This window comes from Salvia splendens, chromosome 22 (assembly GCF_004379255.2).
Source record: "Salvia splendens isolate huo1 chromosome 22, SspV2, whole genome shotgun sequence".
In the NCBI taxonomy this organism is placed as follows: Eukaryota; Viridiplantae; Streptophyta; class Magnoliopsida; order Lamiales; family Lamiaceae; genus Salvia; species Salvia splendens.
This window is the reverse complement of record NC_056053.1, coordinates 11,483,499-11,503,659: the sequence shown is the minus strand read 5'-3', so window position 1 is coordinate 11,503,659 and position 20,161 is coordinate 11,483,499. Positions and strand designations below refer to the sequence as shown.

At 36.6% G+C, this 20,161-nt stretch overlaps 3 protein-coding genes, 1 long non-coding RNA gene and 1 pseudogene across 5 annotated transcripts; all 5 read right to left on the bottom strand.

Moving 5' to 3' along the window:
- Window positions 1–29: 29 nt before the first annotated feature.
- Window positions 30–1,038, bottom strand: LOC121785874. The gene is made up of 3 exons (XR_006047071.1): window positions 871–1,038; window positions 467–732; window positions 30–138 (listed from the first exon to the last, which is right to left on the bottom strand). It is a non-coding gene; the product is annotated as an uncharacterized LOC121785874 (long non-coding RNA).
- Window positions 1,039–1,182: 144 nt separating this feature from the next.
- On the bottom strand, window positions 1,183–4,825 carry LOC121785864 (65-kDa microtubule-associated protein 2-like). Of its 2 annotated transcripts, XM_042184334.1 has the most exons (8): window positions 3,098–3,233; window positions 2,712–2,777; window positions 2,515–2,631; window positions 2,377–2,413; window positions 1,889–1,955; window positions 1,585–1,788; window positions 1,376–1,415; window positions 1,183–1,292 (listed from the first exon to the last, which is right to left on the bottom strand). In XM_042184334.1, exons 5-8 carry the CDS (start codon window positions 1,934–1,936, stop codon window positions 1,264–1,266), a joined length of 321 nt encoding a protein of 106 aa, XP_042040268.1. In that variant the 5' UTR covers window positions 1,937–1,955; window positions 2,377–2,413; window positions 2,515–2,631; window positions 2,712–2,777; window positions 3,098–3,233; the 3' UTR covers window positions 1,183–1,263. The 2 variants fall into 2 exon arrangements, with proteins under 2 accessions (XP_042040268.1, XP_042040269.1); XM_042184335.1 differs by lacking the exons at window positions 1,183–1,292; window positions 1,376–1,415; window positions 1,585–1,788; window positions 1,889–1,955; window positions 2,377–2,413 and adding exons at window positions 3,780–3,882; window positions 4,211–4,475; window positions 4,614–4,825 and having other exon boundaries at window positions 2,577–2,631; window positions 2,712–2,799.
- An 87-nt stretch (window positions 4,826–4,912) lies between these two features.
- LOC121785867 (65-kDa microtubule-associated protein 2-like) lies at window positions 4,913–6,977 on the bottom strand. Its single transcript, XM_042184337.1, has 8 exons — window positions 6,842–6,977; window positions 6,456–6,521; window positions 6,259–6,375; window positions 6,121–6,157; window positions 5,632–5,698; window positions 5,328–5,531; window positions 5,119–5,158; window positions 4,913–5,038 (listed from the first exon to the last, which is right to left on the bottom strand). Exons 5-8 carry the CDS (start codon window positions 5,677–5,679, stop codon window positions 5,010–5,012), a joined length of 321 nt encoding a protein of 106 aa, XP_042040271.1. The 5' UTR covers window positions 5,680–5,698; window positions 6,121–6,157; window positions 6,259–6,375; window positions 6,456–6,521; window positions 6,842–6,977; the 3' UTR covers window positions 4,913–5,009.
- A 546-nt stretch (window positions 6,978–7,523) lies between these two features.
- Window positions 7,524–13,762, bottom strand: LOC121785862 (annotated as a pseudogene).
- LOC121785868 (65-kDa microtubule-associated protein 2-like) lies at window positions 8,664–9,847 on the bottom strand. Its single transcript, XM_042184338.1, has 5 exons — window positions 9,713–9,847; window positions 9,386–9,452; window positions 9,082–9,285; window positions 8,873–8,912; window positions 8,664–8,789 (listed from the first exon to the last, which is right to left on the bottom strand). The coding sequence occupies exons 2-5, from the start codon at window positions 9,431–9,433 to the stop codon at window positions 8,761–8,763; spliced, it is 321 nt and encodes a 106-aa protein (XP_042040272.1). The 5' UTR covers window positions 9,434–9,452; window positions 9,713–9,847; the 3' UTR covers window positions 8,664–8,760.
- Window positions 13,763–20,161: the final 6,399 nt, after the last annotated feature.

Sequence of the window (20,161 nt, the reverse complement as noted above, 5' to 3'; positions counted from 1 at the left end):
TAACAGTTCAGAAATGAAATAAAGGAAAATCATGCCTTCAACAGTGTCATTTACACTCAACCATCTGGACTTAGGCATTGCCTGAAGAGTTTGGGTAAGGGCCTCCGTTGAAGTAGGTTTCTTCTCCTACAATTTCTCCTGCACATCGTCAGCAAAAATCAAGCTCATGTTAAGCAATAATCAAAACTCACAGATGCATTTACAAATTCAAGAGTGACTGGACTGAGATTATATCTTATTAACTCTAAGGGCTTTTGGATGTCGGCTCTATTCCAATTACCACTAGAAAAGGAAATAATCGCAAAACCTAAATATGTCGCAAAACCTAAATATTACAGTTGTACAATTTACACATCAACGATAATCCCCTGGAATGAAAAAGTCAAATAACTACTCAAAACACATGTACTATTATTTTATGGGGCATTGTAATTTGCAAATTAATATAACACAATACTGGACTAACCAATAGTAGAGGCAATAAGAAGCGACATCTTGCCGAAAAATGGGTTCTCAGATCCATAGCAAAGTTGCCCAATGCTTGAATAGCTTCAACTGCAACAGCAATGTTTTTTTTTCTTTTTTTTTCCTTGTTTTTATGAAGGGTTCTCGGATCCCTACCAAGGATGCCTTTTTTTTCCCTTTTTTATTTCATTTTTTTTTTCTTTTTTTTCTTTTTTTTTCCTTTTTTTTTCTTTATTTTCCCACAGTAATGTTTACATCGGTGATAACCTGCAAAATTCAAAAATGTTGTGCAGGCAACATCAATTACTTGATCACTATATTTACACCAACAATATATATTCTGCATAAAATCAATAAAAACCTGGATTAAGTTGTGGACTTGTGTTTAAGGAAACCATAGCATACCTTCTTTAATGTTCGACAAAGTTCTGAAAAATCACTAGGAGCAAGGACAGCACAAAGATGCTTTTTGAGTGAACACCAGTGGCGTCATTCAGGCTAAGATGCACTTCTGTGACAGTAGTAAAGAAGTCCGTGGCGAGGACAGCACAAAGATCGTGAACTGTGCTGACAAGTCAATTACCTTGTGCAGCCTGTCAATTTAAAAAACCAAGAAAGACCTGCCAAGAACAGTTCACTGTTTAGACTCTAGAGAGATAGTCCGAAAGCTTTTAAAAAACTCAACATGAAAAAAAGTAGTCACCTTTTCCTTTTTGAAGATCTTGAAGCTGGGCATTAAACTCTAATTTTTTCATGGATAGATTGGCCTCATCAACTGTGATATTCTCAACCTGGACACTAGTTCCAGCAATCTCCGCAGATATGTTCTGTATTTGAGATTGAACATCAGAATACTCTTTTATCTTCCCATCCTTTTGTTTCCATTGTTTATCCAGTGCAGGAGCTATACCTTGAAGCTGTTCCTTGTTCGTTCCTGACGTCTTGTCAGGCTGCAAAAAAGTACAGAAACCAAACATTATAAAATTTACTAATTGAGATACTCTTTAGCAAGAACAATTTTACACTTATGCCACTAGCTTGAAATGATTACCGCATTACTATAACATCTAGAGCTTTAAGAAAATGTCATTATCGAACACCATGAGGCCCATCACTTACAATTCTGACATAATTCTTTTCTCCAAAAGCTGATAATAGATTGGTGAGTTCAACTCTAGCATCTGCCCGTGTCTGAAGAAGGTGGGCTCTAGATTTCAATGTCAGGTCAACTTTTCTCTTGTACACATCCAAGCACTCCTGATCCAATTGAAGAAGAATTTTGTCCCGCTCTTCGTAATTTTCACAAACTTTATCCCAAATTTGCTGCAGGAAAAAAGATTCATTTCTGTGACAGAATGCAACAACTCGAGGGAAACTGAAACACTCAGCAAAGATCCCAAATTAGCCTTTAATGAGGAATTACCTGCAGTTGCTGCAGCAAAGATCCACAAGTGGTTTGCTTCATATCCATTCTACTAGTTCAGAGGAAACTGTAAAAAAAGATGAATCATGAATTCCACATCATACCCCATAGACAGTGCTATCTGGCATAACTTACATCAGCAATAATTTCAGGAGAAGGAGAAGAAGCATATGGAATCACGGACAAAAACTCATAAAAGGACTAAGCTCTCCATATAATCAAAGATTTCATACATAACTATATCGAAGGCTACTGAACAGCCTAAAGAAATCATGAACATTTAAGATCATAGAATGTAGTTTCAAAGTTACCCGTTAGGCCCCAAGATACCAATCAATTTCGTCCCATTTGTATGTCAGAAGATAAAAAAAATTATTATAAATTTCATGATCTCTTCTCTGTTTCAGATTATAGTCAAATCATAGTAGTACTTCGCAATGAGCTCATTCCACAATAATGAGGACAAATTTGCTACGTAGAAAATTTACCTCGTAGTCAAAACTGCTCTAGAAGGTTGAACAACACCTGAGAGTATAATGACAAAGGTTAAAACATATTCCTATAAAAAAACATCAAATATACCTATAATTCAGTTACCCATTATATAACAAAATCAGAAGCCAAACCTGAGTTTGGAAGAGCATAAGGATCCCCCGTCGACCCCCAATCATTTCAGATACTTCTTTTGTCTGACATCATCCAGATTTTTCTGGAGACTTTTCCAAAGGTCTCATGCCAACCATCTAAAAACATAGATGTCAAAACAGATAAATTGGAAATTTAAAAATAATGAGACGTAGATGGAAAATCTTGAAATAATTACCTTGGAAATAGCCGCCAAAGCTGAGAAAGCTGCATTCCTCACATCAGGTGTTCCATCATTAAGGGCCTGATAATCCATGCAGATCAATTTAGAGAACACAAAGAGTTGCTGATGACCCATCATAATAAAACGATAAATTACAAAATTTGAATGGTAGCTCAACACAAAAAGTAGTTCATGCTTTTTGCAACAATGTACATATAGCTAAGCCAAATCTATAAGTGAGATATAAAGTTATTTACAACGGAGCTACTGAATTCAAACAATATGATTCTGAGATATATTATAGATTCAACAATCAATATCAAGTGCGAACGAAATAATTGGTTAAAAAATCCAAAAATAAATATGCATGGTTGAGAGAACACATTAAGCTACTAACTAACCTCCATGCATATGGGAACATATTCCTCGTGAACCTTAAGTATGGTCGCTCTGTTACTGTTTCAATACAGAATGTAACACAGCTCAACGTCATCGATCTTACAAGACGAACTTTGTTTTTCACTTCCACCTTCATAGCTGCAAGAAAACTAATAATCAGTAAACCTGGAGAAAGAATTCTCTCATTACGAACCATAATAAATACCACATCTTCTTTCGTTCCTCGAGTAACCATGCATTTAATCTATTGGTTCAAACAATAGGTCAGCCGAATTAGGTGATTTTGTGGTAATTTCAGAACATATTTCCATCTATGTAACTGAAACTACTAGAAAATACATTCATATCTTATGCAACTTATGACAGGTAATTCCAGTGCCCGAGAACACTTCATATAGATAGCATGTGATAAATAATGCAGCACAAGGAGGCGTGTACATCTTGATGTCAATGATTGAGGCAAATAAATGAAAATTTGTGAATATGCAATTACTTAAAATGTCCAAAATAATAAAAGTCAACCTAGAACACACTGCAATGATAGAAGACAATAAATAATTAAAAAACGGGAAAGTGCTGGAGAAAAGGCTAGAAAGCAAACAAGATACGACTTCTAAGCACAAGGAAATGATATTATGCAGAGGTTAAATAACAATTCAGAAATGAAATAAAGGAAAATCATGCCTTCAACAGTGTCATTTACACTCAAGCATCTGGACTTAGGCATTGCCCGAAGAGTTTGGGTAAGGGCCTCCGTTGAAGTAGGTTTCTTCTCCTACAATTTCTCCTGCACATCGTCAGCAAAAATCAAGCTCATGTTAAGCAATAATCAAAACTCACAGATGCATTTACAAGTTCAAGAGTGACTGGACTGAGATTATATCTTATTAACTCTAAGGGCTTTTGGGTGTCGGCTCTATTCCAATTACCACTAGAAAAGGAAATAATAGCAAAACCTAAATATGTCGCAAAACTTAAATATTACAGTTGTACAATTTACACATCAACGATAATCCCCTGGAATGAAAAAGTCAAATAACTACTCAAAACACATCAACTATTATTTTATGGGGCATTGTAATTTGCAAATTAATATGACACAATACTGGACTAACCAATAGTAGAGGCAATAAGAAGCGACATCTTGCCGAAAAATGGGTTCTCAGATCCATAGCAAAGTTGCCCAATGCTTGAATAGCTTCAACTGCAACAGCAATGTTTTTTTTTTCTTTTTTTTTCCTTGTTTTTATGAAGGGTTCTCGGATCCCTACCAAGGATGCCCTTTTTTTTCCTTTTTTTATTTCTTTTTTTTCCTTTTTTTCTTTTTTTTTCCTTTTTTTTTCTTTATTTTCCCACAGTAATGTTTACATCGGTGATAACCTGCAAAATTCAAAAATGTTGTGCAGGCAACATCAATTACTTGGTCACTATATTTACACCAACAATACATATTCTGCATAAAATCAAGAAAAACCTGGATTAAGTTGTGGACTTGTGTTCAAGGAAACCATAGCATACCTTCTTTAATGTTCGACAAAGTTCTGAAAAATCACTAGGAGCAAGGACAACACAAAGATGCTTTTTGAGTGAACACCAGTGGCGTCATTCAGGCTTAGATGCACTTCTGTGACAGTAGTAAAGAAGTCCGTGGCGAGGACAGCACAAAGATCGTGAACTGTGCTGACAAGTCAATAACCTTGTGCAGCCTGTCAATTTAAAAAACCAAGAAAGACCTGCCAAGAACAGTTCACTGTTTAGACTTTAGAGAGATAGTCCGAAAGCTTTTAACAAATTCAGCATGAAAAAAAGTAGTCACCTTTTCCTTTTGAAGATCTTGAAGCTGGGCATTAAACTCTATCTAATTTTTTCATGGATAGATTGGCCTCATCAACTGTGATATTCTCAACCTGGACACTAGCTCCAGCAATCTCCGCAGATATGTTCTGTATTTGAGATTGAACATCATACTCTTTTATCTTCCCATCCTTTTGTTTCCATAGTTTATCCAGTGCAGGAGCTATACCTTGAAGCTGTTCCTTGTTCGTTCCTGACGTCTTGTCAGGCTGCAAAAAAGTACAGAAACCAAACATTATAAAATTTACTAATTGAGATACTCTTTAGCAAGAACAATTTTACACTTATGCTACTAGCTTGAAATGATTACCGCATTACTATAACATCTAAAGCTTTAAGAAAATGTCATTATCGAACACCATGAGGCCCATCACTTACAATTCCGACATAATTCTTTTCTCCAAAAGCTGATAATAGATTGGTGAGTTCAACTCTAGCATCTGCCAGTGTCTGAAGAAGGTGGGCTCTAGATTTCAATGTCAGGTCAACTTTTCTCTTGTACACATCCAAGCACTCCTGATCTAATTGAAGAAGAATTTTGTCCCGCTCTTCGTAATTTTCACAAACTTTATCCCAAATTTGCTGCAGGAAAAAAGATTCATTTCTGTGACAGAATGCAACAACTCGAGGGAAACTGAAACACTCAGCAAAGATCCCAAATTAGCCTTTAATGAGGAATTACCTGCAGTTGCTGCAGCAAAGATCCGCAAGTGGTTTGCTTCATATCCATTCTACTAGTTCAGAGGAAACTGTAAAAAAAGATGAATCATGAATTCCACATCATACCCCATAGACAGTGCTATCTGGCATGACTTACATCAGCAATAATTTCAGGAGAAGGAGAAGAAGCATACGGAATCACGGACAAAAACTCATAAAAGGACTAAGCTCTCCATATAATCAAAGATTTCATACATAACTATATCGTAGGCTACTGAACAGCCTAAAGAAATCATGAACATTTAAGATCATAGAATGTAGTTTCAAAGTTACCCGTTAGGCCCCAAGATACCAATCAATTTCGTCCCATTTGTATGTCAGAAGATAAAAGAAAATGATTATAAATTTCATGATCTCTTCTCGGTTTCAGATTATAGTCAAATCATAGTAGTACTTCGCAATGAGCTCATTCCACAATAATGAGGACAAATTTGCTACGTAGAAAATTTACCTCGTAGTCAAAACTGCTCTAGAAGGTTGAACAACACCTGAGAGTATAATGACAAAGGTTAAAACATATTCCTATAAAAAAACATCAAATATACCTATAATTCAGTTACCCATTATATAACAAAATCAGAAGCCAAACCTGAGTTTGGAAGAGCATAAGGATCCCCCGTCGACCCCCAATCATTTCAGATACTTCTTTTGTCTGACATCATCCAGATTTTTCTGGAGACTTTTCCAAAGGTCTCATGCCAACCATCTAAAAACATAGATGTCAAAACAGATAAATTGGAAATTTAAAAATAATGAGACGTAGATGGAAAATCTTGAAATAATTACCTTGGAAATATCCGCCAAAGCTGAGAAAGCTGCATTCCTCACATCAGGTGTTCCATCATTAAAGGCCTGATAATCCATGCAGATCAATTTAGAGAACACAAAGAGTTGCTGATGACCCATCATAATAAAACAATAAATTACAAAATTTGAATGGTAGCTCAACACAAAAAGTAGTTCATGCTTTTTGCAACAATGTACATATAGCTAAGCCAAATCTAGAAGTGAGATATAAAGTTATTTACAACGGAGCTACTGAATTCAAACAATATTATTCTGAGATATATTATAGATTCAACAATCAATATCAAGTGCGAACGAAATAATTGGTTAAAAAATCCAAAAATAAATATGCATGGTTGAGAGAACACATTAAGCTACTAACTAACCTCCATGCATATGGGAACATATTCCTCGTGAACCTTAAGTATGGTCGCTCTGTTACTGTTTCAATACAGAATGTAACACAGCTCAACGTCATCGATCTTACAAAACGAACTTTGTTTTTCACTTCCACCTTCATAGCTGCAAGAAAACTAATAATCAGTAAACCTGGAGAAAGAATTCTCTCATTACGAACCATAATAAATACCACATCTTCATTCGTTCCTCGAGTAACCATGCATTTAATCTATTGGTTCAAACAATAGGTCAGCCGAATTAGGTGATTTTGTGGTAATTTCAGAACATATTTCCATCTATGTAACTGAAACTACTAGAAAATACATTCATATCTTATGCAACTTATGACCGGTAATTCCAGTGCCCGAGAACACTTCATATAGATAGCATGTGATCAATAATGCAGCACAAGGAGGCGTGTACATCTTGATGTCAATGATTGAGGCAAATAAATGAAAATTTGTGAATATGCAATTACTTAAAATGTCCAAAATAATAAAAGTCAACCTAGAACACACTGCAATGATAGAAGACAATAAAAAATTAAAAAACGGGAAAGTGCTGGAGAAAAGGTTAGAAAGCAAACAAGATACGACTTCTAAGCACAAGGAAATGATATTATGCAGAGGTTAAATAACAGTTCAGAAATGAAATAAAGGAAAATCATGCCTTCAACAGTGTCATTTACACTCAAGCATCTGGACTTAGGCATTGCCCAAAGAGTTTGGGTAAGGGCCTCCGTTGAAGTAGGTTTCTTCTCCTACAATTTCTCCTGCACATCGTCAGCAAAAATCAAGCTCATGTTAAGCAATAATCAAAACTCACAGATGCATTTACAAGTTCAAGAGTGACTGGACTGAGATTATATCCTATTAACTCTAAGGGCTTTTGGGTGTCGGCTCTATTCCAATTACCACTAGAAAAGGAAATAATAGCAAAACCTAAATATGTCGCAAAACCTAAATATTACAGTTGTACAATTTACACATCAACGATAATCCCCTGGAATGAAAAAGTCAAATAACTACTCAAAACACATCTACTATTATTTTATGGGGCATTGTAATTTGCAAATTAATATAACACAATACTGGACCAACCAATAGTAGAGGCAATAAGAAGCGACATCTTGCCGAAAAATGGGTTCTCAGATCCATAGCAAAGTTGCCCAATGCTTGAATAGCTTCAACTGCAACAGCAATGTTTTTTTTTTTTTTTTCCTTTTTTTTTCCTTGTTTTTATGAAGGGTTCTCGGATCCCTACCAAGGATGCCCTTTTTTTTCCTTTTTTTATTTCTTTTTTTTTCCTTTTTTTCTTTTTTTTTCCTTTTTTTTCTTTATTTTCCCACAGTAATGTTTACATCGGTGATAACCTGCAAAATTCAAAAATGTTGTGCAGGCAACATCAATTACTTGGTCACTATATTTACACCAACAATATATATTCTGCATAAAATCAAGAAAAACCTGGATTAAGTTGTGGACTTGTGTTCAAGGAAACCATAGCATACCTTCTTTAATGTTCGACAAAGTTCTGAAAAATCACTAGGAGCAAGGACAGCACAAAGATGCTTTTTGAGTGAACACCAGTGGCGTCATTCAGGCTTAGATGCACTTCTGTGACAGTAGTAAAGAAGTCCGTGGCGAGGACAGCACAAAGATCGTGAACTGTGCTGACAAGTCAATAACCTTGTGCAGCCTGTCAATTTAAAAAACCAAGAAAGACCTGCCAAGAACAGTTCACTGTTTAGACTTTAGAGAGATAGTCCGAAAGCTTTTAACAAACTCAGCATGAAAAAAAGTAGTCACCTTTTCCTTTTGAAGATCTTGAAGCTGGGCATTAAACTCTATCTAATTTTTTCATGGATAGATTGGCCTCATCAACTGTGATATTCTCAACCTGGACACTAGCTCCAGCAATCTCCGCAGATATGTTCTGTATTTGAGATTGAACATCAGAATACTCTTTTATCTTCCCATCCTTTAGTTTCCATAGTTTATCCAGTGCAGGAGCTATACCTTGAAGCTGTTCCTTGTTCGTTCCTGACGTCTTGTCAGGCTGCAAAAAAGTACAGAAACCAAACATTATAAAATTTACTAATTGAGATACTCTTTAGCAAGAACAATTTTACACTTATGCCACTAGCTTGAAATGATTACCACATTACTATAACATCTAGAGCTTTAAGAAAATGTCATTATCGAACACCATGAGGCCCATCACTTACAATTCCGACATAATTCTTTTCTCCAAAAGCTGATAATAGATTGGTGAGTTCAACTCTAGCATCTGCCAGTGTCTGAAGAAGGTGGGCTCTAGATTTCAATGTCAGGTCAACTTTTCTCTTGTACACATCCAAGCACTCCTGATCCAATTGAAGAAGAATTTTGTCCCGCTCTTCGTAATTTTCACAAACTTTATCCCAAATTTGCTGCAGGAAAAAAGATTCATTTCTGTGACATAATGCAACAACTCGAGGGAAACTGAAACACTCAGCAAAGATCCTAAATTAGCCTTTAATGAGGAATTACCTGCAGTTGCTGCAGCAAAGATCCGCAAGTGGTTTGCTTTATATCCATTCTACTAGTTCAGAGGAAACTGTAAAAAAAGATGAATCATGAATTCCACATCATACCCCATAGACAGTGCTATCTGGCATGACTTACATCAGCAATAATTTCAGGAGAAGGAGAAGAAGCATATGGAATCACGGACAAAAACTCATAAAAGGACTAAGCTCTCCATATAATCAAAGATTTCATACATAACTATATCGAAGTGCGAAAGAAATAATTGATTGAAAAAAATCCAAAAATAAATATGCACGGTTGAGAGAACACATTATGCTACTAACTAACCTCCAAGCATATGGGAACATATTCCTCGTGAACCTTAAGTATGGTTGCTCTGTTACTGTTTCAATACAGAATGTAATACAGCTCAACGTCATCGATCTTACAAAACGAACTTTATTTTCACTTCCACCTTCATGTCTGCAAGAAAACTAATAATCAGTAAACCTGTAGAAAGAACTCTCTCATTACGAACCATAATAAATACCACATCTTCTTTCGTTCCTCGAGTAACCATGCATATAATCTATTGGATCAAACAATAGGTCAGCCGAATTAGGTGATTTTGTGGTAATTTCAGAACATATTTCCATGTAGGTAACTGAAACTACTAGAAAATATATTCATATCTTTTGCAATTATGACCGGTAATTCCAGTGCCCGAGAACACTTCATTTAGATAGCATGTGATCAATAATGCAGCACAAGGAGGCTTGTACATCTTGATGTCAATGATTGAGGCAAATACAAGAAAATTTGTGAATATGCAATTACTTAAAACGTCCAAAATAATAAAAGTCAACCTAGAACACACAGCAATGATAGAAGACAATAAAATAATTAAAAAACTGGAAAGTGCAGGAGAAAAGGCTAGAAAGCAAACAAGATACTGCTTCTAAGCACAAGGAAATGATATTATGCAGAGGTTAAACAACAGTTCAGAAATGAAATAAAGGAAAATCATGCCTTCAAAAGTGTCATTTACACTCAATCATCCGGACTTAGGCATTGCCTGAAGAGTTTGGGTAAGGGCCTCCGTTGAAGTAGGTTTCTTCTCCTACAATTTCTCCTGCACATCGTCAGCAAAAATCAAGCTCATGTTAAGCAATAATCAAAACTCACAGATGCATTTACAAGCTCAAGAGTGACTGGACTGAGATTATATCTTATTAACTCTAAGGGCTTTTAGGTGTCGGCTCTATTCCATTTACCATTAGAAAAGGAAATAATCGCAAAACCTAAATATTATAGTTGTACAATTTACACATCAACGATAATCCCCTGGAATGAAAAAGTCAAATAACTACTCAAAACACATCTACTATTATTTTATGGGGCATTGTAATTTGCAAATTAATATAACACAATACTGGACTAACCAATAGTAGAGGCAATAAGAAGCGACATCTTGCCGAAAAATGGGTTCTTAGATCCATAGCAAAGTTGCCCAATGCTTGAATAGCTTCAACTGCAACAGCAATGTTTTTTTTTCTTTTTTTTCCTTCCTTTTTTTTATGAAGGGTTCTCGGATCCCTACCAAGGTTGCCGTTTTTTTATCCTTTTTTATTCCTTTTTTTTTCCTTTTTTCCTTTTTTTTCTTTTTTTTCCCACAGTAATGTTTACATCGGTGATAACCTGCAAAATTCAAAAATGTTGTGCAGGCAACATCAATTACTTGGTCACTATATTAACACCAACAATATATTCTGCATAAAATCAAGAAAAACCTGGATTAAGTTGTGGACTCTTGTTCAAGGAAACCATAGCATACCTTCTTTAATGTTTGACAAAGTTCTGAAAAATCACCAGGAGAAGGACAGCACAAAGATGCTTTTTGGGTGAACACCAGTGGCGTTATTCAGGCTTAGATGCACTTCTGTGACAGTAGTAAAGAAGTCCGTGGCAAGGACAGTACAAAGATCGTGAACTGTGCTGACATGTCTATAACCTTGTGCAACCTGTCAATTTAGAAAACCAAGAAAGACATGCCAAGAACAGTTCACTATTTAGACTTTAGAGAGATAGTCCAAAAGCTTTTAATAAACTCAGAATGAAAAAAAGTAGTCACCTTTTCCTTTTGAAGATCTTGAAGCTGGGCATTAAACTCTATCTAATTTTTCATGGATAGATTGGCCTCATCAACTGTGATATTCTCAACCTGGACACTAGTTCCAGCAACCTCCGCTGATATGTTCTGTATTTGAGATTGAACATCAGAATACTCTTTTATCTTCTCATCCTTTTGTTTCCATAGTTTATCCAGTGCAGGAGCTATACCTTGAAGCTGTTCCTTGTTCGTTCCTGACGTCTTGTCAGGCTGCAAAAAAGTACAGAAACCAAACATTATAAAATTTACTAATTGAGATACTCTTTAGCGAGAATAATTTTACACATGCCACTAGCTTGAAATGATTACCGCATTACTATAACATCTAGAGCTTTAAGACTCAGCAAAGATCCCAAATTAGTCTTTAATGAGGAATTACCTGCAGTTGCTGCAGCCAAGATCCGCAAGTGGTTTGCTTCATATCCATTCTACTAGTTCAAAGGAAACCTGTAAAAAAATATGAATCATGAATTTCACCATAATCTAGTAGACCACTACCTAATGTGAGTTAAACCCCACATGGATCACTTTAAATCAGCTCGGCCTAATTCGTAAAAGATCAAGAACTGCAACTTTGAATATCAATGTATAGGTAGAATTTATTCTCATAGCAGCATCGATAAAAAAATATGCAATAATCAGAAACTCAATTGCCTCACTGCACACTCACATTCAACACACATAATCGGTAAAGTCAACTTCGGAGTAAGTGGATCTCTTTAAAAAACCATTGTCAATTGAATCGAGATACAACTCCACAACAGTTAAAGACTCAAGCATTACACAAGCATTCTCAACATTTGGAAAAAAATACAGAGAGGAGGAGTTGACAATGAAGATGGAAGTTACCGGATCGTAGTAGGCGGGTCGGGCTGTGGGATATGTAGGCTCAGATCTTATGTACTTTGATGGTAGCTTGAGTGATGGTTGAGTGAGAGAGAGTGAGATGCAAAGGATAGAAGAAAGAGAGACATAAATAAATTGAGAAGAGGACGGATGGAATAGTTTGGTGGGGTCTAGACACCATATACAACACTCCCTCCCTCTCCAAGCATCCAAAAATTTCCCCAAAAATAATCCGGATCGGTCTTCAAAACAACAAGAGAAACTGTCTAATAATTGATGTGAATCCTCTTTGCCAATTATAATATGCTGCATGCTTTTTCACTGCATCAAAGACAGCCTTCACATTCTGTTGTATCTTAGCACTACATTAAATGTAAGCAGCAGCTCCAATGGATTCCTTCAAGTCATCTCCCTGTGCTGTTGTGATGGGCACTGCTCTAAGGTGGTCCACGGAGAACTGCTTATCCTCTCGAAGATCGAGTTTTGTCCTCACAACGATTATTGGAACTCCGTGAGCATAATACCTTTATTCAGATATCCACTTCATGGAGACATTCCCGTAACTGGCCTTGCTATTAAGAGAGAAGGCGAGTATAACGACATCAGTCCCACGGTAGCTCAACGGTCTAAATCTATTGTAATCCTCTTGACCCGTAGTTTCCCACAATCCCAGATTAACAGTGCTACCATCCACTACGACATTGGCACTAAAATTATCGAAAACAGTAGGGACATAATCCGTTAGAAAATTGTTGCTAGTGCAAGAAAGGAGCAGACATGTTTTACCTACAGCCCCATCGCTCACGGTCACTGTCACGCACTTAATAAATCTAGACGCACTCATCTCGCCGCCGGCAAATCCCCATCCAACCGGAGAGCAATTATCTCAACTCGAATTTCTTCAATCCCCCAACTACGCAACTCCAACTAGCAACCAACGAACTGCTTAATTACCATAGCAGGGGAGAAAGAGGGGTGGATATTTTCGAGCAGATAGAGATATGCCAATAAAAGCAGTTGAAAATGGAGTAAAATTCAGGGGAACCGTTGATAATTTGCAGAACACTGGATGCTTGATCTTCTTCTTAGGCCTCAACTGGTACTGTGCCCACACTTCTTTCTGCAGTTAACAGCACGAGGATGCAGGCGGGCATAACATTTGCCGCAGATCATCAAGGAAGGCTCGATTATTCCTCCACAAAGCCTCAAAACCAAATGCAACGTCGATTCTTTCTGGGTATTGTAATCGGCGAGCGGCCGGCCATCAAAGATCAGACGCTGCTGATCCGGAGGAATTCCTTCCCTTTCTTGGATTTTGGAGCGACCTCGAGCGTAATAGTTTTTTCCCAATTGTGCAGTCGTCTCTCTCTCCAGGTTTGGGGGATGAATTAGGTTTCAAAATTGAATTAGATTTTCAAATTTGAATTAGATTTCCAACCGTTGAAAACTTGAAGATTGGCGTATTGTATGTGGAGAAAACGCAAAAATGTAGACATGAAACGCAGCTCCATTCGTTTCTCTTTTTCATAATAATTTTCATTCTTATTTAACATTATTAGTATAATTATGAATAAAAAAAATATATTGTAGTAACATATAGTAACTATTAAAATATTAGTTATGATTATCAATTTTGTAATAAATGAATATCTCAAATATATGTTATCCTTATTTTAATTTTTTATAGTTAATTATATTTAAGTAGGGATAATATTTATCATTCAATATGCAAATATTCAATAATATAGCACGAAAAATGATTCTAAAATGGTGACGAATGCTACCCCGTCAGGTGTAGGAACACTTACCACAAAAAAAAGTGTGTTTTTATGGGTAGACATCCCAAAACGGAAAAATGTACTATCTCCGTCCATCATTATTTGTCACAAGTTTCCTTTTTGATCCATCTGACAGCACTTGTCACATTTACTTTTTACTCCCTCCGTCCCATTATAAGTGATGGATTTCTTTTGGACACGGGAATTAACAAAATAATATGTATTGAGTTAAAGTGGAGAGTATAAAGTATGTGAGAGAATAAAGTAAGAGAGAGAAAGAGAGAATAAAGTAAGAGAACTGGAATAAAGTAAGAGATGGTTGATGTTTTGTTTTTAGCTAAAAAAATAAATTGATCACTTGTGGAGGGACAACTCAAAATGGAAAGTGGATCACTTGTGGTGAGACGGAGAGAGTACTAATTTTGGGAATGAACATCATTTTCCATTAACTCATCATTCTCAATTTTGTTATAAACTAATACTATAAAATGTAGAACTCACCTCCTACTAACTTTTTCCACCTATTTTTTTAAAAATTAGAGCCGGTCAAATTATGTCATCCCACTAACTTTTTCCACCTATTTTTTTTAAAATTCGAGCAGGTAAACTTATGCCAAGTAATGGTAAAACAGGCCAAGTAATGGCAACAGATAGAGTACTTATTATTTGTGGACTGAGCCAGTAAAATTTCAAAACTAAATAGCGAGAACTCATACATTTACGCCTCAATTCTTTGAAACTTTGTTTTAAAGGAAATAATGGAAATCAAATCATGATCCTCTTAAATTCAAAGGTTAAAATCTTTTATATTTATGTATTTAGAACAACTTATAAAAGCTCTTATATTTATGTATTTAGAACAATTTATAAAAGAGTGATGGATGTAATAGAATAAGTATATTAAAAGTTTAATATAATGTAGTTCTTCAAGAATTTCAGCTTTTATTTTTTGCATTGTCTTTTATTTTCAGTGTCTAATATCTATCATGGCATTAATGCAGCTATGATTCATGAATAATCGTCATTGTTATTTACGATACTAAGTTATGATCCAATATATTTTAAATATTGAAGTGGATCCTGGGCTTGATTAAAACTGTCTAGATTAGCTCTTTGACCCGAGTTAAACTATCAATAATGAAAACTGAAGTGCTCTTTGGCACGAGTCAAAATTGTCAACAGAAAACTGAAGAGCTCATTGGTACGAGCCTAAACTATCAATGAAATTGCAAAAGCTCCTTGAAATGAGCCTAAACTTTCAATAGAAAAGAAAGAAGCTCCATATTATGAGGATAAATTACTAATGAAAATTGTAGAATTCTTGGATATGAATATAAACTATTTATTAAATTGAAGATCATTGTAAGATAAGTATCAAAAAAATCGATATCCAACTTGAGGAGAGTGTTGGAATGAAAATATATGAGATCAAGAAATCAAGCAATGATTGTGGTCGAAATCGAGGAGAATCAAATTAAGATCCTTAAAAAATACAAACTAAAATCTTTTATACATGTACTTAGAGACAATGAAGCACAACTTAGTTGGTAGGACGCTTCACCTTTAACGATAGGTCAGGATCACCATGGGGGTAGATAGAGAATCATTATTGATCCTCTCTGAATAAAAAAAAAAAAAAACTTAGAGCATCCTATAAAAGGGTGATGACTTAATCGAATAAGTATATTAAAAGTTTAATACAATGTAGTCATTTCATAAATTTGTTTTCTACTACTCCCTCCCTCCGTCCCATAAAAATATATGCACTTTCCATTTTCGTGTTAGGGTTTGTATACTAGAAATCATCTTTCGAGTGATTGAATACTGTAAAACTCTAATAATTATTTTCCAATGAATGCAACAGATTATTTTTGTCGTAATATTATTATGTTTTACATTTAATGGATGTTTAATGCATATTTAAATGTATAAGTCAACATAACAAAGTCCAAGTCTTTGTTTTAGTAGACCGGTTGTGGACTGCGCTCAATTTAAGGTACGCGGTCAGTTCTGAAAAAAGAAAAATAAGATTTTCACAACCTAGATAGGCCTAGACTACCTATTGTGAAAGGTTGCAATGTCAGTCCGATTATTTCTAAGCCTTATTGAAATATGATGACATTGGTGTGGTATAGCACTGAATGGATCTAACAGCAAGATGAGTCTTTATGCTATCTACTGAAAGACGAGGTCTTGATAACTAATTTCTTAATCAATGTACGTTAGCATTGAGCATAAGATATTGAGTATCTACTACTTTGACTTACCAAAGGTGCGGGTTTTTCGTCACCCAACGATCCAGGTATATTGGGTAGTGCTGATCATTATCTGGCGGTGCTATGATTGCTATTATATTGAATCGCGCGCGAGGAGTGTCTCGTTTGATAACATCCACAAGAGGAGCTCGAAATAAAGTTTTATTATTCGGAACCTAGCTAGTTGGAGTTTGATTACTCTATGAATAATAAATAAGAGTTTCTTGCTAAGTCCACTCTTGGAGATTAAAATATGTTAATTAATTAATTCCGTAGCAGACATTAATTAATTAATGGATGTTTCTATCTTAAGCGCGGGAAATGAATTAAACAAATTAAAGGAAACCCGGAACACTTGTCATTTCGGATTTGGAAAGGCAATGCAATATTACTTCTGTAGTGGCTGCTTGTAATATTCCAATATAAGCTTGTATTAAATTATGAGTTCAATTTAATTAGTAAAAAGCTAATTGGGTGAGGCCATGTCCAAATTCTTCCTTAGATCCCTGATTGGGCCCAATATGTGACTTAATATAAATAAGAGAATAAAGGAGACAGAAAAGTGAATAATTATTCTCATTAAAAATTTTCGTCCCCTCCTTTTTTAGAGAGAGAGTTCGAAAATTACTTCTTCCATGAGTAGAGTCATGTCTTCGTTATTCGAGTCCTAGTATTCTGGTGAGATTTGCCCATACAAATATCAGTATACAGTCCGGGACACCAGTCAAAAGATCCGAGGTTGAGTTCTGAAGATCTTCACGTGGAGAAGATGCAAGCCATCTTCGATTCATTGGAGAATCAACAAGGTCTAAATAGATCAAATTCATGTGATCGGTTTTGTTATGCACGCTTCCGCTGCCAACCCCTTCAATTGGTATCAGAGCCAGTCTTTGGCTCTGATTATTTGGATTTAAATTTCGCGAAATTCATGTATGCATGTATTATTTGATTTCGAAGCATGTTCTTGTTGCTTTTTTTGTTTAATTTTACGCATGATGAACTCAAGAACAATCGAATCAAAGAACTTGAATTTATCGATCGTACGAGACGTGCGATCCGTCGGCATTTGCGTCGAGACGGATCGCGCCACGAACGATCGGGATAGGGTTGTCGATTGAGTGGGAGCCGAGAGATCGCGATCACGGGGCGACGCGCAGACGAGCGTGGGCTCGTGCGCACTGCCGACCGAGATCGCACGCACAGGCGGAGCCCGCGATAGCCTCGACAAGGCGGTGGCCGGCGAGGAGTGGTGGTTCGTCCGAAAACCACCGAGACACTACGAGTCACCAGGCCAAACCCTAGGCGGAAGGTCCAGCGTAACCCGACGAGACGCCTGGCCGAGAGTGTCGCGCCTGTGTGCATGACGCTGGCTCGGGCAGTGGGAGGAACTGGAACGAGGTGGACCGAGACAGGCGGTCGGAGCTGGCCGAGAGCAGGTGCGCCACCGTGCGCACTGTTGGCCGAGAGCTCGAGTAGCTCGACGGAACACGAGGCGGTGACGGGCGCTCGCCGCTGGGCCGAGAGGAGCCGCGCCTCCGCGCACGCTCCTGGCCGAGACGCTGGCGACACCCGACGAGCCGCTGGCCGAGACGCTGGCGCGCCACCTGCACGCTAGTCGTTGTGACGCTGCGTGCGTCGTGGTCCGACGAAGAACTCGTCGGATTTTCGTCATTCATCGTTCGTGCGAACCTCGTACGATGAGATAACGATGAAAGATTATTTTAATGATTATTTAATTTTTTAATTAAAAGATATCATTAAAATATTATTATTTAATGGAAATAAAATCTTTTTGGATGATTTACCTAGATTTTAGGAATATTTTTATTATTATCTATATCTATGGAAATAAATAATATTATTTTATTCCTAGTTGACATGGATGAGAATAATTTAATAGTTTCCTAATATTTATCTAAATTTTAGGAATATTTTTATTATTATCTATATCTATGGAAGTAAATAATATTTTTTTCTAGATGATATGGATGAGAATAATTTAATAATTTCCTAATATTTATATATGTAGAATCTTAATTATGATAGATACGTATGAATACATTAAATAATAAATCTTCTCTTCCTAATCATTGAACATGGAAATAATTTGAATTTAATTTTTCATGTCTTATTAAGAATTAAATAATTTAATTATTTTAGATATATCTTATAGTAGACATGAATAAGAATTAAATACTAGAACATTATTTTCTTAATGGAAGACGTCAACTATGTATAAAAGATTTAATTATCCAGCATATTAAATACCAACAGAATTTAATTAAGCTTTAATCTGCCTCAAGGCTAAGGATAATTGAATAAAAACCATAACCCAAAATATCTAAGCTGTAATTACGAACTCAACGTTTGTATATGGTCTCCACCAATGGGTTTTTAATTTATGAAGCTGTTTCCAATATTAACACCACCTGCATTGTGGGGACAATAATCCTAAGAAATAGCTAGTTCATAAAGCGGACTTCTCAAATATAAATAGTATGAACTAGAATGTGGTTTCCAATATTATCGCCACATGCACTGTGGGGATAATAATCCTAAGAAACTACGAGATTCAGAAGTTCACACAGAATTTATGGGATAGCTTGATCTTGTTAGCAGTGCATGAGCATTGTTATGGGAGTGTGTTGTAGAAATGAGATTCTGTAATGCTAAATTCGGTGGTCTTGCTTAGGCAACATTAGGCGGCCATGCCACACTTGTGGTCTCTCGACTATTCGTCGATGATTGTGACCAGTAAAATTGTAAGATTTTAATGCGTATTGACCTCCTATGGAGGATACAAAATTTTAATTTTACTGTTGTAAGATTTTGAAAAGTTTTATAGTTAATCTAATCAAACTTCTTACATAAGTTTATGACAAATGGTAAATATTCTGTTTTGCAGTGCAAATCAAATCGTCAATATGTCGTTCAATCCTCTTTCTGCAATACTTAAAGAAAACAAACTCGAGGGCCAAAATTACATAGAATGGAAGCAAAATTTGGACATCGTTCTTACAGCAGAAGAGTACAACTTTGTGCTCACAACCCCGCGACCTCCATTGCCGCCAGCCAACGCAGCGGCATGAGTCAGAGATGCACACAGACAGTGGCATAAGGCGAATGAGATGGCTAAGTGCTATATGTTGGCATCTATGTCATCAGTACTCAAGCATCAACATTCAGCCATGGAAACTGCCGCCGAGATCATGCAGAATCTCAAGAATCTTTTTGGTACTCATAATCGAAAGGCTAAGTCTCAAGCCTTTCGGAGTATCATGTCGAAGACTATGAAGGAAGGCTCGTCTGTGAGGGACCATGTCCTCGAGATGATGGGCCACCTCAACCAGATTGAGGTCTTGGGAGGGACGATCGATCCCGAGTCCCAAGTGACCATTATCCTTCTGAGTCTTCCCCTAGCTTCCAGTAGTTCAAACTCAACTTCGAGATGAACAAAAGGAACTACACCTTGGCGGAGCTGTTGACTGAACTCCAGTCGGCAGAGGATCTTATGATTCAGGCTAAGGCGGCCATGATGACTTCGGCGCCTTGTTCCTTTGGCTCCAAGCCTAGCACGGGAAAAAGGCAGGCACCGAACTCAGGACCGGCCAAGATAGCTAAGGGAAAGAAGAAGGAAGTGTTTCAAGTGTGGAGAAAAGGGGTATTGGAAGCCAGACTATCCTAAAAAGGGCAAGGCTACAGGTATGCACCAAGCTTTAGTAGTCGAGTCATGTTTGGCTTCGAAGTC